This window comes from Thunnus albacares, chromosome 19 (assembly GCF_914725855.1).
Source record: "Thunnus albacares chromosome 19, fThuAlb1.1, whole genome shotgun sequence".
Classification (NCBI taxonomy): Eukaryota; Metazoa; Chordata; class Actinopteri; order Scombriformes; family Scombridae; genus Thunnus; species Thunnus albacares.
Genome location: NC_058124.1, coordinates 6,965,672 through 6,992,803, shown reverse-complemented (window position 1 = coordinate 6,992,803; position 27,132 = coordinate 6,965,672). Strand labels below are relative to the sequence as shown.

Below are 27,132 nucleotides of genomic sequence, written 5' to 3'. Positions count from 1 at the left end.
AACGGTGCATTGAAAATATTTTATTTCTTTTCTGTGTTAATACATAATTAGACATTTACATTTTCATAGAAATAGTATATATATACCATAGGTGTGAACAATAGCAGAGTCATGCTAGCCCTCATGAACAGGTTTTATCCCATGAACATCAAAATGTTTCAACACAGACATCATGATTGTACATAAAACACTGACTCCATTATTCTGCTGTAAATCCATGCTTCTTGGTTATTTGCTTCGACATAAAGTACAAATATATATGTCATAGGTAAACGGCCCCATTCTTTACTATGTGTAGGGCCATAGGGTGATTATTCAAAGTTCTCGATATTCACTCATCCAGTCATGTAGAGTAGCCTAAAGGCAAACCAGTGGGAATGGGGTAACTTCAACCATGTTGTAGCCTTCCATTGGCACATGAATATTAGGGAAGCAGGAGTTTGGTTTAAGGCCGGGGTTATTAAGAAGCTCATGGTATTGTAATGGGGCAAACTGCTCTAATGGAATATTTACTATATTGAGATTACTTAATTCTTATAGTTTTATTACTACTGAGGGCTTAAAACATTCATACAAACAGTAATCTTACTTTGGAGAGATTATGAAGGCAAGCAATCACTTATTGGCAAAATCCAGGTGTATCCATTAATTTAAAACCTATATCTTATGGTGAAGTTCCCTGCAGTAAATACAATTTGCTACCAGTACCTGCATCGGAACAAAGTGGAGCAATGATTGATGATTGATCAGGTATTATTTGGCCATTGTGATACTCAAGTTTTTGTTATGGTTTCCAAATACATTTCTGTCAATATTCCTTCCATATTTGCTCAGACAATGAAACCTAAAGTTCAAATTGGGACCTAGGCTGTGCCACAGCGAGCTGACACCCCCGTTAACATTCAAACATCACATTATACTGGACTGGACTTGACACTGCAAACCCCACTGGGTGTAATAATCTTCTCTCTCCCTCTGTGTCTGTCACTCTCGATTTTATTCCCTCCGAATCTCTGACTCATCTTCCCCTCGCTCTCTCTCTCTGTCTGTCTTCACGTCTCTCTCCTGATCTGAGTCTCCAGCCCAGGCTCCATATTCACACATGCCTCATTGGATGTTCACCTTGAGCAGCTGTTGAGTCGCCTCCTGCAGCCTCAGATAGACAGAGACAGAGCTGTCTGGGCCAGACCTGCCTTCTGCTGCTTCCCCAATGTGTCAGTTTGGACGGCAGCCAGACGGAGAATGGACTCTGGTGTGTGAGTGAGTGTGTGTGTGTGTGTGTGTGCCTGGAAACTGAAACCGGAGACTGATATAGGAAAATGACCACTTCAAGTTCAATAGTTACAGTTACAAAGCACATTTGTACTTTTATCACCTACTATATCAGATTAATGTTCAGTGATCCAGATGATGTTTACCCAATTTAGAAAAGAGAAATTTAGAACAGTTCACTTCCTCATTTGTGTGGCTAAATGATAGAGCTACAACATCAATAGTGATTGTTTCCTTTGATCAATCACGAGAGAGTGAGAGCAGCGTTACTCTGATTTCTGAAGGCAAGTGAGGATGCAACTTCCAGTTTCTGTGAGCGTAGTGAGTCAGTTGAAAAAAGGTTCAACAATCAATATCATCTCAGAACACCTTCAAAACAAAAATAAGGTCTGGAAATGTTAGCCTTAGCCTGATTAGCCTTGCTAATGACTTAACAAAATATACCCCTTCCAACTAGATGGTGACATGGGAGTGAATTTTCACTCCTGTCCCTTCCCACAAAAATACAGAGTAAAAAAAAATTCCTGTCCCATCCCAATCCCGGAAGAATGACTCTCATCCCATCCAGTTCCCACGGGAATCCCAGCATTCCTGTTAAAGTTTAATAAGCCTCTAGCTGCAACCAAACAGCAACCAGCCACCAGAGCAGACAGGAGAGAATAAAAAAGAATAAAAAAAGAAAACAGAACAACTAGCATTATGTTCAAAATAAAGAAAATAGCGTTTATTCATATTAGAACTGCATATTTAAATATAAAAACTGACCTATTATTAATATGATTCCTGTCCCACCTGCTTCCATTGACTTTTTTTCCCTAGTCATGTGATGAATAGTGAATTTGACTCCCATCCCGTGGGAATCCCACAGGAATCCCATGACCCACAGCATTCCTGAAAAAATGTCAGCCTCTACTTTTTGTTAGTTAGGGGGAACATTTTGCTAGTCTGTTAATTTGTTAGTGACGTATCCGTCGGCCTGATGTCACTTCAGTCAACACGAAGGTTGTAGTAGCAGTTGCTAGGAGTGGTTAACCTGATGTCATTTATTAGGTTTGAAAAAATATGCTTATTTAACAGTTGCTATTTCTGCAAGTCAACTTAGAACAACTTGTACAGCTACGCAATTCACACTTGTCTCCATCTTGCTGTTGCTCATTTTTTTGGATGTAGAAAGATAGCTAGTTAGCCATGTAGAAAGGCTTTGTCCCCATTCATGATTCTGCCTACAAAACTCTGATTGGTCGAAACAACTGTCATTTGGCACAGCACCAGACTTATTTGAACTGCTGAACAAATCAGAGTTGTGGGCGGTGATTCAGAGGTCCAGTACCAGGCTATCCTAGCTTAGCACAAAGACAAACGAATGCAAACGGAAACTGCTAGCCTCATTCACATCTGATTGGATTTGATGGCAAACAAGTGCGTTCCCAAAAATGCAGGACCGTTCCTTCAAAGAGCCAACATTTGAGTAAGAAAACAGCAGCAGGCTACTTTGTGTAACTGCTATAAATAATTGAGATGAAGAATGGAAAGTGGAGTATATGTATATGTAAGTCTATACATCAGTGAGTACACAAGAGTGTGTTCATGCGTTGAGAATCTGGTCCATGTCCTGTTCATGACACAAGGAAACTAAAGACATGATGGCAAACAGGAAACAAGAGGAGGTGCAGTTTGAAAATACTTCAAAATTTGCTGACTGCAATCTTTCACCTGGTCCATCTGTGCAGACGGAGCAACAACAGCCACTCTGATTTCAGCTTCCAACAGGCTCCCTCAGACGCTACTGAGCTACACTACCCTTGAAAAAAAGCTTGACATTCAAATCCCCAGTGTCTACTTTGTCGTACACACTTGTTCTTTAATTCTGCTGTGTTCTACACGCCGGTCATGATGCCCCACTTCTGTCATCACCTCAAGTATCCTATCTTCAATAATTACACGTCTGCTCTTTTAGTTTCTCTTTGTTTGTATGCAGGTACTTTCTTTCTCAATGTCAGATGGTTTCGCACTGCAGCCATCTTGAGTTAATAACACAACTCAGGAGTCACTTATTCATGTTTTACACCCATGGTTGGCATGTGAATGAATTTGTAATTTTCTTTTTCATTAAGCTACATTAATGAGTAGCTTAATACCAGGCTGAAAAGCAGTGTTTCACTGTCCTCTGTGGCTGAAAGTTTATTGCCTGTTTCATCCTTGTGCTTTGTTGCACCTGGAACTACCCTTGTAGTACATCATTGCAACTATATGAGAAGTTAAACTATTGGAGGTCAGTGAAGGTAAGATTTTCATTTCCAATCGACCCTTCACTAAGCAGCAATCCTTTTACGCCTGTCAAACTGCAGTTACACAGTTTACAAAACAGTAGCAGATTCGCCATTGAAATTCTTAAGATGTGAAACAATAGGTCCTTAATTTCGGAGATAGACGGAAGCCAGTGATTGTTGATTTTGGTGGCTAAAACGAAACCTATCGCGTTGCTAGAATTTATCAGCCGTAGCTAGCTTGCTAATTAGGCTAATGGTAGCTCCATGACCACTGTCACCATCTGACTTTGTTTCAAGTTGACTTGTTTTAAAAGTTCTTAAATATGCACTTGACAGCTGCTTACATGATATCTTGCTAAAAGACTGACGCTGAAAGGTCATTTATTTAAGTCATATTACAGCTCCTAGTATTATATGGTGCGATAAGAAAAAATGTAAGCCCATACTATTTTAACCCAATTTGGCTGCATAGTTTACATACTTGTTCTTATTTTCAAACAGTAGAAAATGATTTTATGATGAGGACTAACAAATTGTTAGGCAAATGTAACACTGTCTCAGGTAATGATAGCTGGAGTTGCTGGAGTGTAAACTTTCCCAAACCCAATAAAGAGCAAAACAGAGCTGCTAACGTTAGCTTAAACTCTGATACCAACCAGGACATACCACGCAATGGATGCTAGTTGTGAACGGGGCTTGTCAAAAAATAATATAACCTTGTTAGTTAATAATGCTTGGAAGTAACATTCAGGTACTACGGTAGTAAGTGCTAACAGACAAACACACTTTTAAATCCATTCCTTACACTTTTGCTCTTGTGTTTTTGATCTTGGAAAGGGTAAAAGAAACTCTTTAAATGCCAAGTATTGCTCTCACTTCAACCCCATCCACATAAGCAGTCACTGTTCTGGGGAGAGCTTTAGTGAACAATTAAGTGTCCTTGTTACATCTTACAAATCTTGTTCCCATGCTTTTAAAAGCACTTTTAAAATCCAACCTTTACATACAATATGTGCTTATTATTAGAGTAGAAAAGTGTTTTCAGTTCTCCTCTTTCCCTGATTCTTTCATTCTCTTCCTCCCTCTAGTCCATTTCACCTTACTTGTTTACTAGGTAAAGTGTCCATCCAGGCCAGTCTGAGACGAAAAAGTGATAAATGAGCAGAGGAGCGAGGGATAGGCAGTGGGCCAGGGACGAATGAGAGAGAGGAGAGCTGATGCAGAGAGGGAGAAGGCGGCTAACGGGACTCTGAGAGTGGATATAATGAGAAACAGGGGAGAGGGAAGCTGGGGGGGAAGAGAAGTGAGGACAAGACTGTTGTAGAGGAGAAACTAGGATGGGTGGAGTGATATATGAGGAAGAGAGCATTACGACAGAGAGATAGAAAATGAGGGGAAATTCATATATAGGAGAATGAAGGCGGATGAGGTTGGCTGTAGATAGAGGAGGAAAGAGAGAGGCAGATAAATGGATGGCAGGGTGTGGGTTCGGTGTGCTGACAGAACAGATGATTGAGATGAGAAAGTAATGGCTGTCTCTCTCAGCACAGAGCAGTATTTAAATACGGAAGGCAGTATTTAAATCCAGTGTGTGTGAATGTGTGTATGTGGTGCTGATTAGCAGTCATCTCAACCAGCGAGGCATTCAGACATTCACTCATTATCGCTAATATGGCTGCAACTCTGCTGAGTTCAGCTTCGCAGCGTTTTTCTGTCTGACTTTTTTATTGAACTCAACTGGTGAGCGTCAGTATCCAGGGGCCGGGGTCCAATATATTTGCAATTATGTGGATAACACATCATAATTGAACAGGGAGCCCAAAACAAGATAATGAAGCTTTATCTTTAGCTGTATGACTCTGATGAAGTCCTTTGCTTCTTCACATAAAACTAGTGATGAAGAGGTAACTGAAAAAGTGAGAGATATGCTATGATTTCTCCTTTAATGACAGAATGTTGAAGCCTGCTTAAGAACTAGGGTTGCAAATAACAGTGATTATCCTCATTGATTAATCTATATATATATGTTTCTGCTTTAAAGGACTAGGTTGTTATCCATCTCTCAATACTTTCCAACTTCCCGTGCCTGTCTGTTGCACTCAGCCCTAAGCCCATTCATCTCCTAGTTGTAAGTAATCTTTAAAAACAGCTCACAAATATACAGTTTAATTTCCCGGGCACTGTAGTTTTTAGCAAGCGTGACTCCAACAGGAGTAAATAGTGCCTTTGTCGGGGACTATTTACAACTGTGGATTAGTACACATTGCTCTGATGAGTATATACAGCAGCAGGACAGTTTATGTAGAATTGTAGTGAAGGAACATGTCAATAGTGTGACTCACTGATGTGTTTTTAATAGCTTTTGGACAACAATGGAGCTCTATGGCACAGAGAAATAAGATATTCTCAGGATTTGGGTACACTACACAGGTTTATGTACCCAAAGTTGTTTTGGTCTTTTCATGGGATTTTTTGACAGAAAAATATAGAACATCACCAGCTTTTAATCAATTAGTCATTTTGTCTATTAAATGTCAAATTTAATTGAAGTGTCACAGTTATCAGAATGCAAAGTGATGTATTCAAATTGCTTACGTAAAAAATGTACTAAAGGTGTGATATGAAACAAAGAAGCAGGCACATCCTTACACTTCTGAAGCTCTCACCAGCAAAGGTTTAGACTTTTTTTTACAGCACTGAAATGATTATCAAAATCAAATCTTGCTCTGAGGCCCTCCAAATGACTGACCCCTACACTGGCATCTTGACAAGCATCACATATCTCTGGATCTGCCTGAAGCATTACAGTTAACCCTTTAATTGGATGGTCCACCTAAAATAATACTATTTTTCATTATTAGACCTTCACTAGGTATTTGTACTGATGGACTGAAGGACTGCCAGACCGCGTTGAACGTAGGAAGACACCATATTTTTAAGATTTCGATTTTTATACTTTACCACACACTGTATTTGGATTATGTTTATGACGGGTTCTTTTTAACATATAATACATGTTCATGTAACATTTCATAGAACTAGCAGTCCGTGAAAGTTCCTGGTGGTTTGGGTGATCAAATTTGCAGTCTTTTATGCATTTAAACCTGGGTTTTGTGGATTTTTGCTGTATCCCATTACTGTCTGTTCACTGTAGTCAGATAGTTGCAAATGGGGTTTGAGAAAAAATGGTTTGCAATGGTTTACGTTTCAAAACAGCCACACAACTAAGTTTAGCCACACAGCTGAGTGCATAATCTGTTTGTTTCTACAGCTTTATCCGTGCTGGTCTTAAGCCAAACCAGAGTGGAAACCCTGCCAAACTTTACCCACTGTATACATTTCATTAGGAATAATGCCCTGCATATCTCCATCCCTATTCCCTGCACATCCTGCTGCAGACCGCAGACAGCATATGGTGCTGAATATGCAGTGACGAACAATAAACCTCAATATGAACTTAAATGAGTCATTTTCCAGACATCCCGGTCTTTTAAAAGTTTGATGTAGAAGTGAACTTCTGGATTTCAAACTTGGAAGTTGCTTTACTTTTTTGTTTGGAGTGAGACACTGCTTTGATGAGAAATTGCCTGGTCAATCCTTGAACTTTGTCTGAATCATGGTTGTACTCAGACAGCGTCATCCAACTCATATACGGAAAATATGGGGTGCTGTAAAAACCGTGTCAGATTTTATCCCCGAACTGACAAGGGCACTCAGGTTCCAGTTCAGAGAGGAGAGAGAAAAACAGGTGCATCATTTAACTGATGACAGAAAGGGAGACAAAGAGAGAGAGAGTCAAAGGCAGGAGACAAGACTCAATGTGCAATATTTCTGACCCAATAATAAAATGACACCGTAATCAGGATTGAGATTGTGAGGGTTCAAACAATCACAATAGGAGGAGCACCAAATGGCAATGTGCTTATTAGAGAGACACCGACACGGAAAGACAGGGAGAGAGATAAGCTGCTACTCAAAGGACTATAATAAAGTCAGGAATGAAGGAATGACAGATGGGGAGATAGAAAAAGAGAAAGTCCTTGGTTTTAAAACAGAGCTCAGCTTGTTTTGTTGTGCACTGACTGATAACTGGACCTTGAGACCAGCTGTTCTTGAGAGCCCACCTACATTACTGCCATGTCTGACCAGTGGTACAAACCTAGAAAAAAGAACGACAACAGACATTCATGTTTGATGATCCACTCCTGGGATTCCATGCCACTGATGAAAAGTAACCAGAACGAATGAATCAAGCAGTTCTTGTCAAGAATAAATTATGTCCCCTCCAGTGCTTTCACCGACAGCCATTTTATGTCTTGTGTCTTTATCGGCAGTCCACAAAAAATATGCTACAGTCCAGTTTTGGTCACAACAAAGGTGAATGTTTCCTGTTTGACTGTTTGCAGACTTTGATTCTGCAAGTTCATATTTGTGTCCATTGTTTTTAAAAGTTCTTCATTGTGTCAAGGAGAGTTTCTGTAATGGTTAATCTGTTCTTCAGTACGATGATTTCTGAGAATGGCTTTCTGTTGGCCTCAGGGTCTGAAAGAAACAGATTGACTGTACTTGATGAGAGACAAAGGACAGTTCAGAGATGGTAAGGACTGGAACAATATAGTCATGATACTGCTTGTTGCATTATTCACAAAAAAATGTTTTTGAGGTGATTCTTTTTTTCTTATTTCTAATAAACCTTTCACAAAACCTTGCCCCCAAGCAGTTGCTGTTGCTGTGCCTGTCATGCTTTCTGCTCAAGCACTGCCAAAACAGTAGTTTACAATCATAATGGTGGCAGATTAATCACTTGAAATTTGCAGTAATTTATGAAATGATGGGTTCTTGACTTCAGGCAGAGGTAATCAAAAGCCAACCTCTCATTTCTTGGCAACAGAGTCAGTTTTGGCAGCAGAAATGATGACTGTGACTGTAGTTAAACTAGCAAATGAACTAACTCCATGATTTGGCTGAACACTCAAACTCAAACTCACTTTTTAATGATTCAATCTGACATGTTTTAAATCAAGAAGCTTGTAAAAAGGGTCTTACAGGCACTTGATGGCCACATACATGATATAATTCTAAAAGAATGAGGCTAAAGCTACATATATCCCAGGTGAAAAGTCAACATCCTCACCAGCTGATGATCAACATGGGAGACACGGATGTAGGGATGGGAGGATATAAGATTTTCCTTATAGCGGGATAAAAACGCTCAATATAATTTAATCGTGGTGAATTTCCATTATTGGGATAATTGTGATTATCCTCACCTGAGCGTGAATATCTTCACAGGTGTGACTTGAAAAAGCTGTCTAGCTCACTAACGTACAGTCCTATCGATTTCCTGATTTATTTTGAATTGCGATTTGCCACAAGGAGGAGCCCCCATCTTTCCAGTCATGCGTCACTATGGCTGAAGGCTCGGATTGTAAATGCTTGGATATAAGGTTGATGGGTAGATTCTTTTTATTAATGCATTTCTTTCTCTCATTGTGATAACCGTACCTGCTGGATGTTAGTGAGAGTCTGAATCTGCCCTTGTTTGATTTTCACTAAAAAGGATGTTCACAAAAAAAGATATGTGTCCTTTGATGCAATAAAAATATTTGTTTCTTAACAAAATGTAAGGTAAAGTGATTCCAGTATGTTTTAGTGCTGGTTTAAGCATATTTTGATGATTATTGGGATAATACTGTTAATCACGATTATTTTGGCCAGGATAATCGTGACATGAAATTTTGATATCGTCCCATGCCTACACGGAAGAGCTGAACATCACCCTGAACTCATTTTCTAATGCAAACTCTTCTAACCCCACAAAGAGCATAGTTAGGTAACAATATGCCCCTTAGCTTTGACAGTAACTTCTGTAGGTAGTTAACAAGACATGCAAATGAATGCAGTTTGCATCAAAGCAGACAAACACACAGTTAAATTCATTTCTTCTTCTTGAAACAGTTTCAAAAAAAGAAACCACCCACCAAACTCTTGAGATACACAGTATTGCCCTTACAGCCCTGTGCATGTGGACAAATCCAAAGATTGTAAGACCTGCGATATCTAGTTACAGTTGCTAAGCTGTGATTGGACAACTACTGGTCAGGGGAAAGGTTTGGAGAATGGTCAATTAAAAAAATGTCACATACACAACTGAAACTAGTTTAAAACCATAAAGGTATGGTGAGCTATCCAAACATATTGTTATGTAAAGGAATACCATGTTACCTAAATTCATAAAGAGCTAGTCTCTTGAGTATCAGATGAATCTTACATGATTGTGTGGAATTTAGGTTGTAGCAGCAGCACAATAATAAAATGGAGCAAAGAGAAAAAGCATAGAAATAAAAATAGAACAGTATTTCTATGAGATATTATATAACATGGGAGTTTTTTGTAGATGACAGTTATAAAGATTTCCTGTCCTCACCTGTCCTGAGGTTGGAGGAGTTGGTTATTGCAGAAGGCAATTCGGGGCTGGTCTTAGACGTTGCTGCGCAGTAGCCCCCCCTGTGGGTGCTCAGGAGTACTGCACTCTGAGGAGTTCTTGGCTTTGTCCTTGTTGTTGTTGGGCTCGTTGTCTTTGATGATGTCATACTGACGACAAAACAGGGCGATCACCCCTGGGAGACAAATGGACATGATAATTATTTGTTAGAATAATAACAGCTGTTGAAATCCCTTTTGCCTTTGGTTTATTTTGCTCTTGTCCATGGTGAGGTCAGAGGTCCAGGTCAAGGCTACTGGAGCAGCCACTACTGGCAACCTAACCCTGACCTCTAACTCTAACCCCAACCCACCTCCAAATCTCACTAAATAATCCCTACAAAAACCAAAATGTAAAAATGACAAGTTGTGGTTTCATTGAGGTTAGGTGCCGGACTTTCTTGGACAGCCACAGTGACCTCCTGGCGTCTTGTTGTCACCTTGAAGTAGCAAGACAACCAGCGGAGTATGGATTAAACAAACAAGATATAATGTGGTTTTAATGAGCTTTAAAAGTGCTGGTAGGTGGATTTTGGATTTTGGATAGCTGTTTCTTGTTTACAGTCTTTATGCTGAGCTAAGCTAACCACATGCTGGCTCTCGCTTCGTATTTAGCGTAAAGACGAGAGTGGTGTTGATCCTCTTATCTTACTCTCAGCAAGAAAGCAAATAAGTGTATTTCCAAAAAATGTTGAACTATTCCATCAAGGATTAAGTGATGTAAGATTTTTACATGAAAGCATCTTATCTCTCCTCTGCCTACACTAATCACATATTTTCAAACACAGATTTTCTTATATCTTATATTGACTATTGTGTTAATAAATTGATTTTAACATAACCCTGCTGATAAAGACTGTGTGATATGGTAGAAAGCTCCAGAACAAGTGAGTGAGTAAACCTCGAGTGGAGATTGTTTTGTCAACTGCTGTTTCAAAGGTCAAGAAAAAAAACTTTAAGTCTCAATCCTTTTACGTGCTGAGAATAATGAAAAGTTTATCTACACGAAAACTGAAGACCATGACCAGAAAGCAACAGAACATGTGAGTAAGAGGGCATTGAGTGGAGATTGTTTTGTCAACTGCTGTTTCAAAGATCGAGAAAAAAACCTTTCAGTCTCAGTTTTTCACATGAAGGAGAAATCCTTAACATGCTGAGAATAATGGAAAGTTTGAACATCTACATGACAACTGAAGACCATGTGATATGACCAAAAGCTTCAGAAGATGAGAGTAAGTGGACACCGAGTGGAAATTGATTTCCAATTTCAACACAGTTTTAGCATTGGAAACATTGTCAATATGCAGTCAGGCTTATTGAAGCATCCTGAAATTGCATTAAACTGACCTGAATTGAGACAAAGAGGCTTAAAATAAATGTTTCTATAAATCTCTATAAAGCTTATTTGTTTTTCACTTCCATGAATGCATTTTATTCATTGTTTGAATATTTCTAGCTTTATACATCTTGAAATGTTGATACACAGCAGCACAATTATTTCAATAACAGCTGGAAGAGATGATGATATGTACTAGTTATTCACCTCTATTCAGCCAACTGTCTTTTGATGTGTCAATAAAGCCGACTGAATCGAACTGAAGAAGAAAAAAAAAACAGACACCGACACAGATACAGAACCGTGCAGACAGAGATATGAACTTGATGATAAGATAGCCATGTCAAGCCTGCCTTCAGTCAAAAAGATTAAAAACATGGCAGCGAGGAGAGAGAGAGATGTGGAGAGAGATAGAGAACAGAAATGGAGAAAGAGAATAATTCATGACAGCGGAGGAGTGTGTGGAAGGTTTAGGCAGGAGGAATTTGGCCTGAACAGGCTTCAGTCGCTGCGTTCTGCTTATGTCAACCTCTGCTCATCTGATCACTGCAATACCATAGGGCAAGATAGGATATCTCACTGTGATATCCCCAAGCATGCCCCACAGGCCCAATTAAAGCTGAAAACCACAATTCGCCTCCTTCACTTACAGTTTTTTTCACCGTCCTGCCCTCCTTATTTCTCTTCTCGAGTCTCGATTGCGCAGTTTTTCACTCGCTGCTCCCTCTCCAACTCTCTTTGAATCTCCCTCTCTCTCTCTCTCAGCCTCTCTCGTCCTCTCGTGGGTAATTGGTGAGGGAGATCTAGACCTCTCTCGCTGTTACTGTATATGCAACATACAGTATATGGGCCACATTTGTATCTCATTACACTTGAAGTGGGTTAGGTAGGAATATTTATAACTGTAAGCATCAGTAAAACAGTGCTGAGATGCACAAAAGAACAGCTGCAACACAGAGCTAATCACAGGAGGTTTAAAGGTTCTTGCAGTGTGAAATACTTTCCATAGATGTTATAGTCTATCAGCATAAAAGTAAAGTATTATATAAAAGTAGGTCTTTGCCTGAGAGTGAGGAGAAAGAGGGGATGATCCCAATACTAAGATAAGTTCTGATTGACGTCATGGTTTTTTGTTAACATCGATAGGTTCCCATTATAATGTATGAGTCAGACATTCTGTAATATGGGAGTAATTCAGGCATGTTAACTGTTCACTGACTGAGCTATTCCAAGTTATTCTAACAAGGTCATTTATATTAATATGTCATTATTAAAGTATAATACTTGAGATATATGTGACTGTGTTATTGTATGTGTTATGGAGATGTCAAAATGCTGCTATAGTGTGATGATGATAGGAGTTTGCATTGTTTAACAGCTAAAAACAAATGTTCTAGTTTGGTTGTAACCCATTAAAGGATGGTAAGGTGTACATATGAACACTGAAACAGGTTTTACAAGCAAAAATTCTTCATGTTAATACTGACCAAAAAAAAAAAGATCCCTTCCTAATGTATTTAAATGATCCACAGTCCTGCTTCTATGCAAAAGTATATTCAGAAATATATCCAAAGATAATATGAGGCTTCAGTTAGACACATCAAGTGGATTTCTTCCAAAGTTCCAAAGTTAAGTCTTCTCAGTACAAAATCTCCTTTTTTGTTACTATCCTTTCTCTGCAGCTCAACAGGGAACACAAAGAGGGAATTTTGTACTAAAAAGACTTAAGCTTTGGAAGATTTCCTCTCAATTTGTCTAACTCACATTGTTGAAGCCTCACATAAGCTTCAGCAACTTTTGAATACGTTTTTTGCACAGAAGGAGGGCTTTGGATTTTGACCACCAAAATGAGGGCTGTGGATTTTGTTCTCCATCTCTTCCAACATACAGTGAGTGCATTATGACGGGATCTTTCAATGACCAGTAATAAAAAGAATGATTACAGCAAGCAAAAACTTTTTCAATGTTCATTGATTCATTCATTCATTATTTTAAGACAGACTTGAGAAACTGTGAATTTATCCTTTATCCTTATATTATTAGTGTGTCACACTAATGACTTATTCTCACTTTAAATTAAAATATATAAAACATATGATTTAAATATGCAACACGTATGTTAAAACCTACCACATAAGCTCACATAAAATACAATGTATACAGTATATTAGTCAAGTCAAGTCAATGTTATTTCTATAATCCAAAATCATGCAAAAGTATGCCTGATGTAGCTCCATGACCGTATCGATGCATTTCTACTTAGTGCCGATAGTGTGACAGAATTCAACACTTTCTTTGGCATGATATCATTTTCATTTCACACCTGTATACCAGGTGTGCACTAGACAACACTTATTGACATTATAGCCCAAATTTGGCTCTATGACTTTCATAATCAGTACCTTCAGACCCCCAATTTGAATAAGAATGGTTTTATTTTATGTTCAATTAGTGTGCGTGTTGTATGTTTTTCCTGAATTTGCTGAAATTGATCAACTTAGGGCTGAAGACCCTGAATCATGTCTTTCACAAATGCATCTCCAATATTAAAAAAACACAAAAACTCAATCTGATCTCATATCTCAAACTTGTCTTTTACCAAAACACATTTCTGTCTGTTCTGACTTTGAGAGCTGCTTGCCTCCTGCTACAGTTTATTTCCATTTCCATAGTTGCTTTCTATGTATGGGTGTACATAATTGAAACCTGGATTTGATGTGTTCTGGTCATCCATAATGTATGCTGGCCAGCTTTACATCATCCCAAAAGCACTGCAGGGCACAAAATACTCATTACAGAGAGATGGCAGCATTTTAGGCACGTGCATAGATGGATCTCTAAGGGGGCTTGAGCACCTGCTGTTTGGCCTCCTAAAGAGAAAGTGCCCTTTTTCTGGGGTCTTTTTTTTTTTAAATAAATAAATAAATTCCTATTATTCCTGCTACATCCAGTGTGACTCAACAATATACTCAGTTCCTCATATATTGTTTCTGAGTGTAGCTGACAGAGAATTCATATTGGTATGTTAGTGTTCAGAGTAGAGTTTGCTATTATCGCAAGGTAAAGTGACTTTAGGTGACAGAATTCAGTAGTGCAGAACTAATGTTCGGAGGGACTATTATTGTCATGCACATCCATGCAGAGCGGATTTAAATACTGTCACGCAACACGTTTCTCCAACTTGTTTAAGTTAGTTATAAAGTTGCAAAAAAGGGTTTGAAATTTTATCCCCCGCAAGATAACAACAACATGATGCACTTAAATACGTTTTCCTCCTTCTGTAATAAACAGCCAATGAGGTGCGTTCAATGTTAGCTAAGTTAATCTGAGACTATAGTCAGCAGTGATGTTGTTATTATGTTTGTGTTATTAATGTCAGACATTAAAGTAGCGCCTAATGTAAGATTATATGTACAGTAAGCATATATATTTCCCTTCTATGTGTTATGTTTGTTCAACACTTGAATATCAGGACAGTGAATGCAGCTACATTTACATGAATGTTGAATGTTAACTGTTTATTAAATGTCATTATATATTTAGGTAAATAATTAAGTTCAAACACTTTTTTCAGTCATTTTTGGAGGGAGGTAGGAAAGGGATGAAGGAATGTTAACTGTTAAAATATTTATCTTAATACAATTAAAAAAAAAAACAGTGTTTAATACACCTTATCTAAAGCTTATGTGTTGCTTTTTAGAATTGAATACATTTTAATATCCCTTTAACAGCGTTGTAAAAGTAGTCATTCAAGGCATTTACTTATGTAATAATATAAAAATCACCTTTTATTAATTTGGGCCCCCACCCCTCTAACATCCTCTGCATGTCCCTGACACTACTACCAGCCTGTGTGTCTCTTAATAGGACCTCAGTCAGAGAGCCTATTTGGCCCTAAGACAGTGGATTCCGATATGGTCTGCAGTGATAAATGTGCCATGCTGAAGAGGAATATTACCTGCCCACATGATGAGCACCACTACAATGATGATGAGTTCTCCAGCCCTCAGCTGGGCAGCCTGACCAACCTCCTCCATCGTCACCTCGTCTGGAGAGAGAACACACACACACACACACACACACACACACATTCAAAGAGTCAACAGAGTGCCACTGAGGACACTGCGATTCATTGTCCCGGAGAGTAAATGTGAAATTGCCATCACTCTGGAACTCTGCAGGGAAAGATAAAAGAATCGAACAGGGCGACAGGAGAGCAGAGAGGCTGCCTGGTGTAAATTTTCCACTCTGGTCAGTGTAATTAAAGCTAAGTGAGAACAGAGGTCTACAGAGACAAAGAGAGTTGGACCACAACCCAATCACTCACTGCGTTTCTCTTGCTGACAGGACTCTGGCAGCTGCAGTATAACACCAATCAGAGGGTTAAAGGTTTGAACACAGTCTGGAACACATCCTCGCACTCTTTGTTGCCAACAGCAGGCCTCATGCTGGTCAAACTGTCTCCCATTTCCAGCCTGGGGTACATCCCCTGTTTTAAAACTGTATAATTTTAAAAGCTTGCACAAACAGCAGAAACGCATCACTATCACTGATTAGTCTGTGCTTGCATCTTGAGGTGATATGAATATTCTCAAAGGAAGGTGAGGGAGAAGGAGAAGATGTCATTTTAAGGATTTTAATGAGATAATTGAACTTTTTTGTGGAAAAAACATATTGGACGCAAATTATTATTCAAAGTAAAATGTTTTATATCTTAAAAACATGTCTGGAGGGGATCTTTAAGTTTCCCCTAAGTCTGGTCTCTTCTGGAGTCAGTTTGGACTGACTTGTATTTTTCAGTGTCTGAATGAGTCAAGAAGGATGCTGCCTCTCTGATCTGCTTACTCTCAGATCTCGTGATGCCATGTTAATCCCTGTGAGCTGGAGCCGAGGCCTGGGGCTTGATAGAGGGGAGGCTGAACTCTAATAAGTTGGTAATAGCAGATTATATGTTTCTGTTGTGAGGGCAAAACTCTGACAGACAGTCCTCTGATATAGATAAGCTCAGGCTGCATGACACGGAGGTCTTCGTGTGTCTGTGTGGAGAGTGCACACTGGAGATACCAGCAGGCCAGGTAAATGTTGGGTGGGTGGAAAGTCACTCTGGTGGCCCTAAAGACCTATTGGCAGGTGTAGGAGCAAGTGTAAGCATCTGGCATCATTCAGCTCCAGAGCTTCTGTAGACATATAGTCACGTGTAAAGCTCTCTGGCAGAACATGTACTCTACCTTATAAATATTAATAGGGCTGAAATTAATAACTATTTTCATTACACATTCATTTTCTTCTCAATAAGATAATTAAAAAGCAGAGGATAGTAAAAAAATGTCCCTCACACTTCCCCAAAATTATAGGTGATGCCTTCAAATGTCTTGTTTTGTCCAACCAACAGTCTATAACCCTAAAATATCAAGAAATCAATTAGGAAACATTGTAAAATGAGTGGTGAAAAGCCGCCTTTGCTGTCATTTATAACAGACTAATTACAATAATCATGATAATAATATACACTTTACCACTTTATTGTTCTTATTTTTATTCTCCTTGTTGCTGTTTTCCTTGATTTTAACACACATCCTTACTGTATGAATTGTGAGTATAGCCGGCACTTTTAAAGCTTTTTATTGTCTCTGTGTGTTTTTATTGTGTTTATGTTTTCATGGTTTCGTATTTTATCCTGCCTTGCTGTAAAAAGACTTTCCTCTCATGGGACATTAAGGATCTGAACTGAACTAACAGTGATATAAAACCGAGAGAAGCATGAAATCATCATAAATGATTTCAGTGATTAATCAGTTATGAACATAGTTGCAGATTATTCTTCTGTCGATCGAATAGTTGTTTCAGTTTCACACATTATAACATTCACAGTACTTTTACATGGAGCGCGGATAAAACTGTTGCGGTTAATTGATTACATGCTTTAAATTATTTGAAGTAATCAGACTCCATCTACCTGAGTTGTGTGTGCATCCTAATATTAGCTGCACTACTAATACACTAAGCTGCATTCACATAAAGAGAGCAGGCAAAGCATCTCTTGGGTTATAAGTTATGACTTTAATAAGATCAGATAATTTGGTTATAGTGTTTACTGTACATAACAGCTGCAATCATCAAAGAAGCTTTAATTGGGTTAAAATCAAATTATTAGATCCTTGTCTCCTCTGGTCAGAAACCTGATGTTACCAGCAAACTCCAATACAAATGTCTACTACTTCCTCCTATTCACAAGTGTGTATATGGTCATAATTAGAATTGATTGTCAGTGCATCTATTCTCTTTGTAGTATGTTGAAAACATCAAGCCAACTGCCATACAAATAATCATTCATATAAGTAGGCCTACATGTTCCAACCATTCATAACTTAATGCTCTTTGTTAACAAGACAACTGCAGCTGTATTGGGAAGAAGAAAACCCTGTGGTTGTACTGGGAATCTTCCATACTGCATGTGAATGTGTGTAAGTGTGTGAATGTGAAGCAGACTGCTGCTGCTGCTGCTGCTGCTGCTGCTGCCGCACTGTCAGAGATAAATTAAAGCTTGGAACAGTTCCGACAGTACGAAAAGCTCTGTAATATTTTACTGCCGTTAAAGATTGATTTACAAAACTGGAGATTTTGCAATTCCCTGTTTAATGTAATAACCAACATTAAAAACATTATACCTCGACAACAGCCACCAAGGATTTTACTACATTATGTAAACTTTAGTGTGCACATGTCACATGCTGCTCCTCAGTCCTTCTCTGCAGCCACAATCTCTCATCCCCATCCCCCTGCATTGCTCTCTGTCTCTGTCTCCTCCAGCCACTGCTCACTTCTCCTAGGCCGTGTACTTCCCTCCAACTCCCCAGACCTGCCATCCTCAAGCTGTCCACCATATGCCCTTGACTTTCCCTCCATTCCCCATCTTCACACCTGTTCCTACTTCTCATCAGTCCTGCAGTTACCTGGCCTAATCTGCCCACTCCTCACCTGTGACATATTCCTTCATCAGCCAATTACTTCATATACCAGCTCAGATCTTCCTTTGTCAGATTGTTGCTGTTGTTATGTTGGTTTTTGTTTGTGTTTTCAAGCTTCTTTTCAGTTACCTGGACTTGTATCATATCTGCACCTGTTTGCCCGCCTGTCTGGACTGTTCCGTATCGCATCCCTACAACTTTGTGGATTTAATACAACTGCTGTTTGGACTGTTTGGACTTGCCACCCATGCCTGTTTGCTTTTGTATCTTCACTTTTTACAATAATCTCACTGAACTTTCCCTGCCTGCTTCTATAGTCTGCATTTGGGTCCTTCCCCTGCTGCCTAATACACACCACCCCTGACAGTTCAGGATTTTTGTAATATTTTTGCTGTTATTGCATATGAGCCGCTACAGAGAGACAGATAGATACAGACACAGACAGAGAGATAGGTAGATGGAGAGAAAGATAAACAGACAGAGACATAAACAGGCTGTGTGTTGTGTTGCATTGCGCCTGCAGATACTAAATGGTGTCAGGCTGATTACTACGCGCTTAGAAGGGGTGGAGAGCAGTAATGGCTGGGAGATTTAATCAGGACAGCTAATGAATGCTTCCACGAACACACATACACACACACACACACAATTTGCGCACAGGGAACTTCCATCAAAGTCAAAGCAAACAAAACGAGTCTGCCCCTCAACATCAAGACAAATTTGTCCCACTAAACGCCTACATCACAACATCATGTAGCTACGTTGCAAAATAGAGGTGCAATAATATAAATTAATATAAATAAATATTTCCGTTCAGTATTACCTTTTTGAAATCCTTTTTTTCTTGCTTAAGATATCAACCTCAAGTTTGGTATTTTTACTTTCCCTCTAATGAATTCCCTTGCTTCAATTTTTATGAACCAAGTTTCTCCATATTTGATGCTAAACCTTCATCTCTGTGACATTTTTAATAGCTGTCAGTCAAACAGTACGTCCAGAACTGTAACAACTTCTCCTTTTGGTGACATTTAATTTATAATGGCAGGGCTGTTAAATTCTCATCTGATCAGTCGTCACAGCTAGCGCTAACGACCTACTATTTAATCCAAACAAGCAACAGGTACATTACTTACTGTTCACTTACTGACCACCCCTTTTATGAACTGAACATATAGTGAGCCACTATTTTTAGAAATTACTGATGACTGTTTGCTAAACCTCTCACCCAAACAGTGATTGTCCAGTCATAGCTTAGCAGCTATACCTAGCAACGGCAGGCCAGTTCAGCTTTGAATTTTTCTCCACAAGTTGAAACAGTGTGCGTGGGACTGTAAGAGAGATACTCAACATTTAAAAAGTTTAGTTTAGTACTTTTTTGTTGTTTACAAAAAGCACATGAATGTAAGTGTAAGGAATGGATTATCTCCTCCAACATAAACTACAATTATTAGTATATGTCCATTGAACTAGCTTACCACCTACAGTACCACAGCACTACTTCCAGTGCCAAGGAACATATCATTAACTACAGTAGTTTGTTTAAGGGTTCTGATATTAAAAAAACAAACAAAAACAAAAACAAAACAAAACAAAAAAACATGAATGTCTATCACTTCCATGTAATATTTCCCCATTGAGTGGGAGCTGGTCCTGGATGCTATCAGAGTTTAGGCTAATGTCTGTTCTTTTTCGGATTTGGAGGAGTTTACACTCCAGCAACCATAGCCAATATATAGTATCATGTTTGCCAAATACATCAGCTAGTCCTAACAAGCATTTTCTCTTTGAAAATATGTTGGCTACGTAAGCTAAGCAGCCAAACACAGGTTATGTCAGAATGAAATCTAAGTTGTTTCATTTTTCCACATCATACTGGGATAAATTAACTCTACATTGCAATACAAGAACAAAGTTGTTTATTTATCTTCCACATAGATCATCATCATTATATCTTGTAGCCATCAAGTGCATATATGATCCCCCTTTGACGTAGTTCTCATTTTAAAATGAGTCAGCTGGACACGTTAAAAAGCCAGCAGGAGACAGCCAACTCATGCAGCATTAGCAACATTAGCTTAATTAGTTAGCTAGCTACAGCAGATGCAATCTGCCAGCAACAGTACAGTTTTAGTGGCAAAATGGACAGTTACAGCCTCCTTTTGTTTACCAATGTCTGAAATCAAGAACCAATTGTTTGCAGAAAAGCTTAAATGACTTGTTGAGATGGACATTTTACCATGTATTTCACACTTGAACACTTTTACCCCTAATAGGGCCCTCTGGAAGCTCCCACACAGGGGTGTTTCTAGGGAATACGCTGCTCCCTAATGTCCCATGTTCTCTCTCTTATCACCTTGCTGCTGATGAGCGTTTAGTATTTGCTGGGTCCCTCTGAAGCAGCTGCTCTTGGCACTATAACTGGGTCGGGCATGATAAAATTGGAAGTACTGCAAGCCGCTCCAGATACAGTAACAGCAGCCTAAGCATTTGAGAATGAGAACAATATATTGTACGGGAGGTGGGGGAGTACTCACAAAGACATCAATTTCTGCTTTATTTGTATTAAATTGTCAAATAAGCGTCTTCTTTGTCCTGATAGAGAATGAAAACACAAACAGAACATTAGTACTGCTGTGTTATTGTCGCCAGTTAAAAGCTGCTATCAAAATCTGCATGTGTGCCTGTAGATTTGTGCGCAATTACCCTGATTTTCTAAAAGCAACAGATCAGTTTAAAGCTTATCGCACTGATTTTATGTCCCCACACATTCACAAGTTGTAATGTTTCCCGCTGCAATTACTGTACTAGTTTTAAAAATCATCATTCTTTATCCTCATTTTAAAAATAATCCCGGATTACCAAGTAAAAATAGTAAAAATCGAAAATAATAAGTCCTCTGTATGTTGTCGTCCCTCACCTGGACTCTTGGATGCCAGCTTCTCCGACTCTTTGGGCGTTCTGAAGAGGATCGGCTCACTGGGGGGGCTGCTGCCTCCCATACTGATACTCTGAACGTGAACAATGTACTCTGTGTCCTCATCCAGATCCCACAATGCACATGAGCGCGTGGTGGTGTTCACCTCCTGGATGAACCTCAGCATGCGTACATCCTTCTTCTGCAGATGAGCAAGAAACAGAAGAGCAGAAGAACAGGAGGCTCAAATTCTCTTTTCTTTGGCACCGTCTCAGCAGAAAAGTCACAGTCAGGGGAAGACTGACACAGCAGACCACTGTCTGATATTTTTTAACCAAAGAATATTCTTATAGTGGGGTTGATGTTTCAGAAGTTTTTCCAACATGCAATGAACAAAAATCTGGGGAAACGCTAAATACCTAAAAAAAAAAAAAAAAATTAATAAAAAATGCTGAAATTTGAAGATAGAGATGAAGATCACTGACGTCACAGGTTCAGCTTCACTCTGCTCCCTCGAGGCAATATACAAGATTTTTCTATTTGTTAGCAAAAAATCCCTGGATGCATGCATTTGCAAATGCAGATTTCTGGTGGCAAAGTCAAAATTTCCTGCTGACAATCCCTCTTGTAGAAATTCAACAAACTGCCCTCTGGTTAAGGTTGATATGGTGTAAATGCATACATGTCTCTCTTGGTTAATAGTAGGGGGAAAAGCTGGGTTTTTTCCTGCAATGTAATTACACTAAAAGAAACAGAAGGCTGCTCAGGCCATACACGCTCTGCTGGAAATGTACATCATTTTTCAGCTAGGACTGCTTGCTCAGGTCAATTGGTGCCTGCTAGATCAAGAGTTAGTCTCCTTAGGGACATTTTTATTTACCAGGCAATTAAAGAAGGCAATTTCTTAAGCGATTTAAACTGCATGTAAATGTACATTTGAAAAACATCTGAAAGTGCATCTGCAACCATTTGGCTGTAAAAATGTTAATTATTGATCTTAAACTTGCATTTTCTAGGCCGTTTAGTCTATCATCATTATTATTAGTAGTATTACTGATATTGTGCCCAAGTTGTCAAAAGAATTAGCAGCAAAATTTACTTGTAGTATTAAAGTAAAAGTACTTGTTTTGCCACTGTAACTGATATTATACTACATATGACATTAGATTGTTAATACTCAAGTATCAGCGTGTAAGCAGCATGTTACTGTTGTAGCTGCTGGAGGTGGAGCTAGTTTGAACTACTTTATATACAGTTAGCTAATTTAGTCCAGTGCTTCCCAACCTAGGGGTCGGGCCCCCCCAAAGGGTCACCGGATAAATCTGAGGGGTCGTGAGATGATTAATGGGAGAGGAAAGAAGAAAAAAAGTTCTGATACTCAAATCTGTTTTCAGTTTTTGGACTTTCTCTCTAATCTTTATTTTTTTTGGTGAAATATTGGATCATTTATTGAAGTGAATCCAGGTGAGAAGTTTAGAGGGAAAAATCACTATTTGGTGGAGCTGTTAACAACTCATAGACATCAGAAATGTGACCCCCGACTACACACTGCTTTTTGTAAGCCAAAAAGGTTGGAAACCACTGGTTTCATCTTTAACAATGTGTTGTATTTTAAAAGCTTGTTATATTATCCATTGTGTCAAATCTTCATCTGAAAAATAAAAAGAAACTAAAACTCAAATGTAGTAGAGTAGAAAGTACAATATTTCCCTCTGAAATGTAGCAGAGTGGAAGTATAAAGTAGCATCAAATGGAAATACTCAAGTAAAGTACAAGTACCTCAAAATTGTACTTAAGTACAGTCCTTGAGTAAATGTACTTAGTTACTTTCCAACACTGACTCACACAAAGGGCACGACACACACAGAGATACCTGTTGGGTGATGGCGAATCCAATGACCGGGTCTCCTTCCAGGATTTCCCACGTGACCACGGCAGAGTTGACTTCAATCTCTCTGATGGTCACATTGAGCGGAGCTGACAGCAGCGTGTCTGAAACACACACGATGACCACAGGAAACAAATTGGAAGAGACAGGTAATGAATATTCTGTCTTTACACCTTGTTATACATACAGTAGATGCTACTATGTAGACCTGAACACACATCTTTCCTTCTCCATCACTCTTTCTCTCTTTGAACTCTGTGTTCTCCTTCACACTTCCCTAAGATCTTCTCTTCTCCTCCCACAAATTAATCTTTCTCCTTTCATTAATACCAAGCCTAATTAACCACGCACAGGTCTCTTTGTGTTTCCCTTGAAAAGGCTCTCTTTCTCATTTGTCTTCGTCTTGGTGTTTCTCGCTCACACACACACACACATACATCTTCACCTTCTTCTCTCTTCCCAGCTTCTTTCTCCCACGCACATCTCATTAAAGTGTGACTCATGAGGATGTATTTCCTCTGTCACACTGCCAATTGATTTTAATGTTTGGGTGAAAAACAACAACTCATAACCCAGAATGCAATGCATTTGTTAATCACAAGAATAACTATGATGGATGACATTACAGTCTTCTTTAACTTTGTGAGAAATATAAGTGAAAAAAAACAGAAATAGTGGGGGTGTAAAGGGAGTGCAAAGTGGAGAAAAACACATTGGCACGGTGTGTGTGCAAGTGTGTTTGTGTGTGTGTGCGCATTAGCAGGCATGTGTGTGTTCCAGCACAATGTCAAGGTCTGACTCTGACGTTGCTTTAACAAGTCAGGCTCATGGGAAATACAGCCCTGACTCTGATCATAGAAGACCTTGAGTTGGTTGTAAAACACACACACACACACACACACAAGTTACTATTCTACTCCCGATGGACAAGCACATGTATGAATAATAGTTTATTCAAATTGGTTCTTTCATTGTAAATTCTGGTTTATAAATCCCCAAAGGCCACACACTTCTCCCTGTTTTACCTTTACCTCCAGATGTTTATTGTGTATTAATTATGTACTCTACGGTTGGATTACCAACGGGGCAAAGTGGACAGCTGCTCCATGGCCCCAAGCCCGCAGGGCCCACAAAGGTGTTTCAGTGGGTTTGTGATAATATGTGAATTTTTTTGCCAATATGCACATTAAAGATGCTCTAATCTAAAAAAAAATCTATTTATATTAACAATGGATCACATGACTTTGTGAAAAGAGTTGCTGGTATTACATAAACCCACAGGGAATCATTACCAACTCTCTAGTTCCCTCTGTTTCCAGAGCGTTTTAGTGTCTTTCAGCTCATTGTTTTGTTTTTTTGTTCTTCAAATTTACTGTTTTGGTTCAGTCTGACCGCTCTTCTCAGCATTGCTTCCAGCCACAACTGGCAGCTGTTGCCAACAAAAAATCTCTGTACACTACCCAGCCAGCACCAAACAGCAGACAGACAAAGTTAACGACAAGCTGGAGAACATAATGGAGCATTTGGCGGCTAAAGAGCCAGATATTTCTGTCAGGAGAGGGTGGAGACTTCAACAGAGCTAGAAGAAAGTGGGTGTTGGACTTATATTCATCAAGTGGCCAGAAACATGATTATAAATGAATGCATATATTGCTCCATGCTGGATGTGTAAATATGCAACTATTTGCTAACATGTTTGCAACATCAACTATATAAGAAGATAATGTCAGTGTTGTATTTACAGTTTGTTTCTGTTGTTTCTGGTTAAACGTGATGCTACGTAACTTTAGCTGAACAGCAGCCAACATGGACACAAGTGGCAATTAAGATAATGCTAAAACTTTAAATGTAGCAGAGTGACAGTGCATTATACTGACACCCTCATTTGAATGGTAGTTATTTTTTGAATACAAAACAACTTGTCTTACCAGACGAAGTAAGGCTGTAGCAGCCAAGCCTTTGTGAGTTTTAGTGCTTCTGAATATATTTTCATTCGTAAGAGGAAAAATGTGCCATTCCTCCTTTAAAATAACCTCGACTTGCTTTAATACTTTGCTCTTCTGTGTGTATTATCTCCATGTGTTATCTTATCCACCGCGCTTAAAAGTATGTGTGTGTGTGTGTGTGTGTGTGTGTGTGTGTGTGTGTGTGTTGTTGGTGTATGTGATCCGATTATGCTACTCTTTCTTTCTTTGTGTTTACCCGCCAGATTACCAGCAGAAGCTGCAGTCTGTCACTTTTTGCAAATTAGATTGTCACATTGTCTCACACCTCAGCAAATACTGAACGCCGGGCCTCCGACATGTTCGGGAAGTCAAATAATGGTATTACAGGAAGAAGAATGTACTCTCGCTTTCTCTTTGCTTCCCTCCGTCTGTTCAATGCAAACACAATCATCAGAGAACAGCGGAGAAGTGTTACATAGTGTTGGCGAAATGAATTTTTTGGTGGGGGACTCTCTCAGTGGCTCCCAAAGGCTTTGAGTGTGTTTGTTGATGCACAGTAGGTGTGTTCTCAAGTGCGCATGTGATACATTACCAGGACCCCCCATTTGACTAGCTGTTTTCCCACTGTTTATCTTCCAGTAGTCACACACACACACACACACACAAACAATACAATAGCAGAGAGGGATACTCATCCATTCTTAAGTCGTTTGCTGCCAAAATGCCAAAAGCTGGCTGCAGAATCACAAAATTCCCTCTTAAAACTACATTTATCTCCAGCCTCAGGAAGCCAAACATCAAATCTCTGGAGGCTGAGATAAATCCCACATGATCTTATCACCAAGATTTGGGCTTTTCAAAGCACTATCTGTCATCTCTGAGCTTATCATGAAGACGCAGTGTAACCACAATGTTCTGCCTGAGATGAATGTTCTTTTTAAATACAAGAATCGCTGCAGGTTAAAAATATGCAATATCATGAAAGATAGATGAGGTACTAAATCCATCATGCATGATATATGATGATTAGAGCTGTGCTGTAGGGCTTTGATAAGGTGCAACTGCCCCTTGTTTAATTCAATATGACACTTCATTGACACTGATAGACGTCAAAGCAGAAGTTTGCAGGTAGAAACACACCTATTCAGTCTGTTGTTGAGTCATATTTTCTCCATTTTTTTTTCTTGTTTAGGTTTTTTCCAGTGCTTTCTCCTTTAAAATCAAGAACTTTCTTGAAACAACTACCGAGGTGATATGTCCTGTTTCAAAATGGCACTTATGTCTATAAATATTCTGAAAACTAGGGAACAAGAGTGGCATTTCCTCATTCGATTATCTGATTTTTCTACTTGGCTTATAAATTACAATATGAATATGAGACTAATCTATGTCAGCCATTTTTGGCATTACAAATAGTATTGTTTCTGCTTGACTGATGATAATGTTGATGCTGATGCATGCAAAAACACACATGCACGCGCATACATGAACACACACACACACACACACACACACACACACACAAACAATGTGTCATATCAGGTGCAATACATTTTCAATATGGGATCTGCTACTATACACTACAATGCACTACATGCATCACATCAGACAGTTCTGGTCCAAACTGCAGCAGTACTACACAGCAGCATGTGTGGTTTGATCAGCTAGTACATCATCCCCTGTTTACTCGTGCTGATCGCTCATCAACCTGTGGTAAAACTCACCGGCATTAACGGAGGACACGGAGAGGAAGCCCAGCAGGAGCAGCAGCACCGCCGCAGACAAGCCTGGTTTAACCATCCTCCTGCTTCTTCTGGCGAGGCTTCACATCCTGCGCGGCCCATTTATAACATCCCTTTTAACAGGAGGGAGCAACCATCCCGGTCGGTACCGGAGAGGGGACTTGTTGTGGCGGAGACGAGGCTCACCTGAACTTGGCCACTGCAGCAGAACACCGGCTGTCCGGCTGCTGGTGACGGAGCGGCGGCGTGGAGATGCTTTACTACGCGGAGAGGTGAGCGGAGCGTAAAAGCAGTGCGCAAGTGCTGCAGAGTG

At 39.3% G+C, this 27,132-nt stretch overlaps 1 protein-coding gene across 2 annotated transcripts; it reads right to left on the bottom strand.

The window, feature by feature from the left end:
- Positions 1-27,132, bottom strand: fndc5b (fibronectin type III domain containing 5b). 2 transcript variants are annotated; one of them, XM_044336538.1, is made up of 6 exons: positions 26,802-27,132; positions 23,117-23,235; positions 21,247-21,445; positions 15,320-15,409; positions 9,970-10,162; positions 1-8,084 (listed from the first exon to the last, which is right to left on the bottom strand). In XM_044336538.1, the coding sequence occupies exons 1-5, from the start codon at positions 26,875-26,877 to the stop codon at positions 10,023-10,025; spliced, it is 624 nt and encodes a 207-aa protein (XP_044192473.1). In that variant the 5' UTR covers positions 26,878-27,132; the 3' UTR covers positions 1-8,084; positions 9,970-10,022. The 2 variants fall into 2 exon arrangements, with proteins under 2 accessions (XP_044192473.1, XP_044192474.1); XM_044336539.1 differs by lacking the exon at positions 1-8,084 and adding an exon at positions 12,012-12,184 and having other exon boundaries at positions 10,080-10,162.

What these genes read in the sequence shown, in the direction of transcription:
- fndc5b (XM_044336538.1), bottom strand. Translation starts at nt 26,877, where the DNA reads ATGGTTAAACCAGGCTTGTCTGCGGCGGTGCTGCTGCTCCTGCTGGGC. An exon ending in CGTGTCCTCCGTTAATGCCG is followed by an intron (nt 23,236 to 26,801) that starts GTGAGTTTTACC and finishes TGTGTGTTTCAG; the next exon opens with ACACGCTGCTGTCAGCTCCG. An exon ending in GATTCGCCATCACCCAACAG is followed by an intron (nt 21,446 to 23,116) that starts GTATCTCTGTGT and finishes GCTCATCTGCAG; the next exon opens with AAGAAGGATGTACGCATGCT.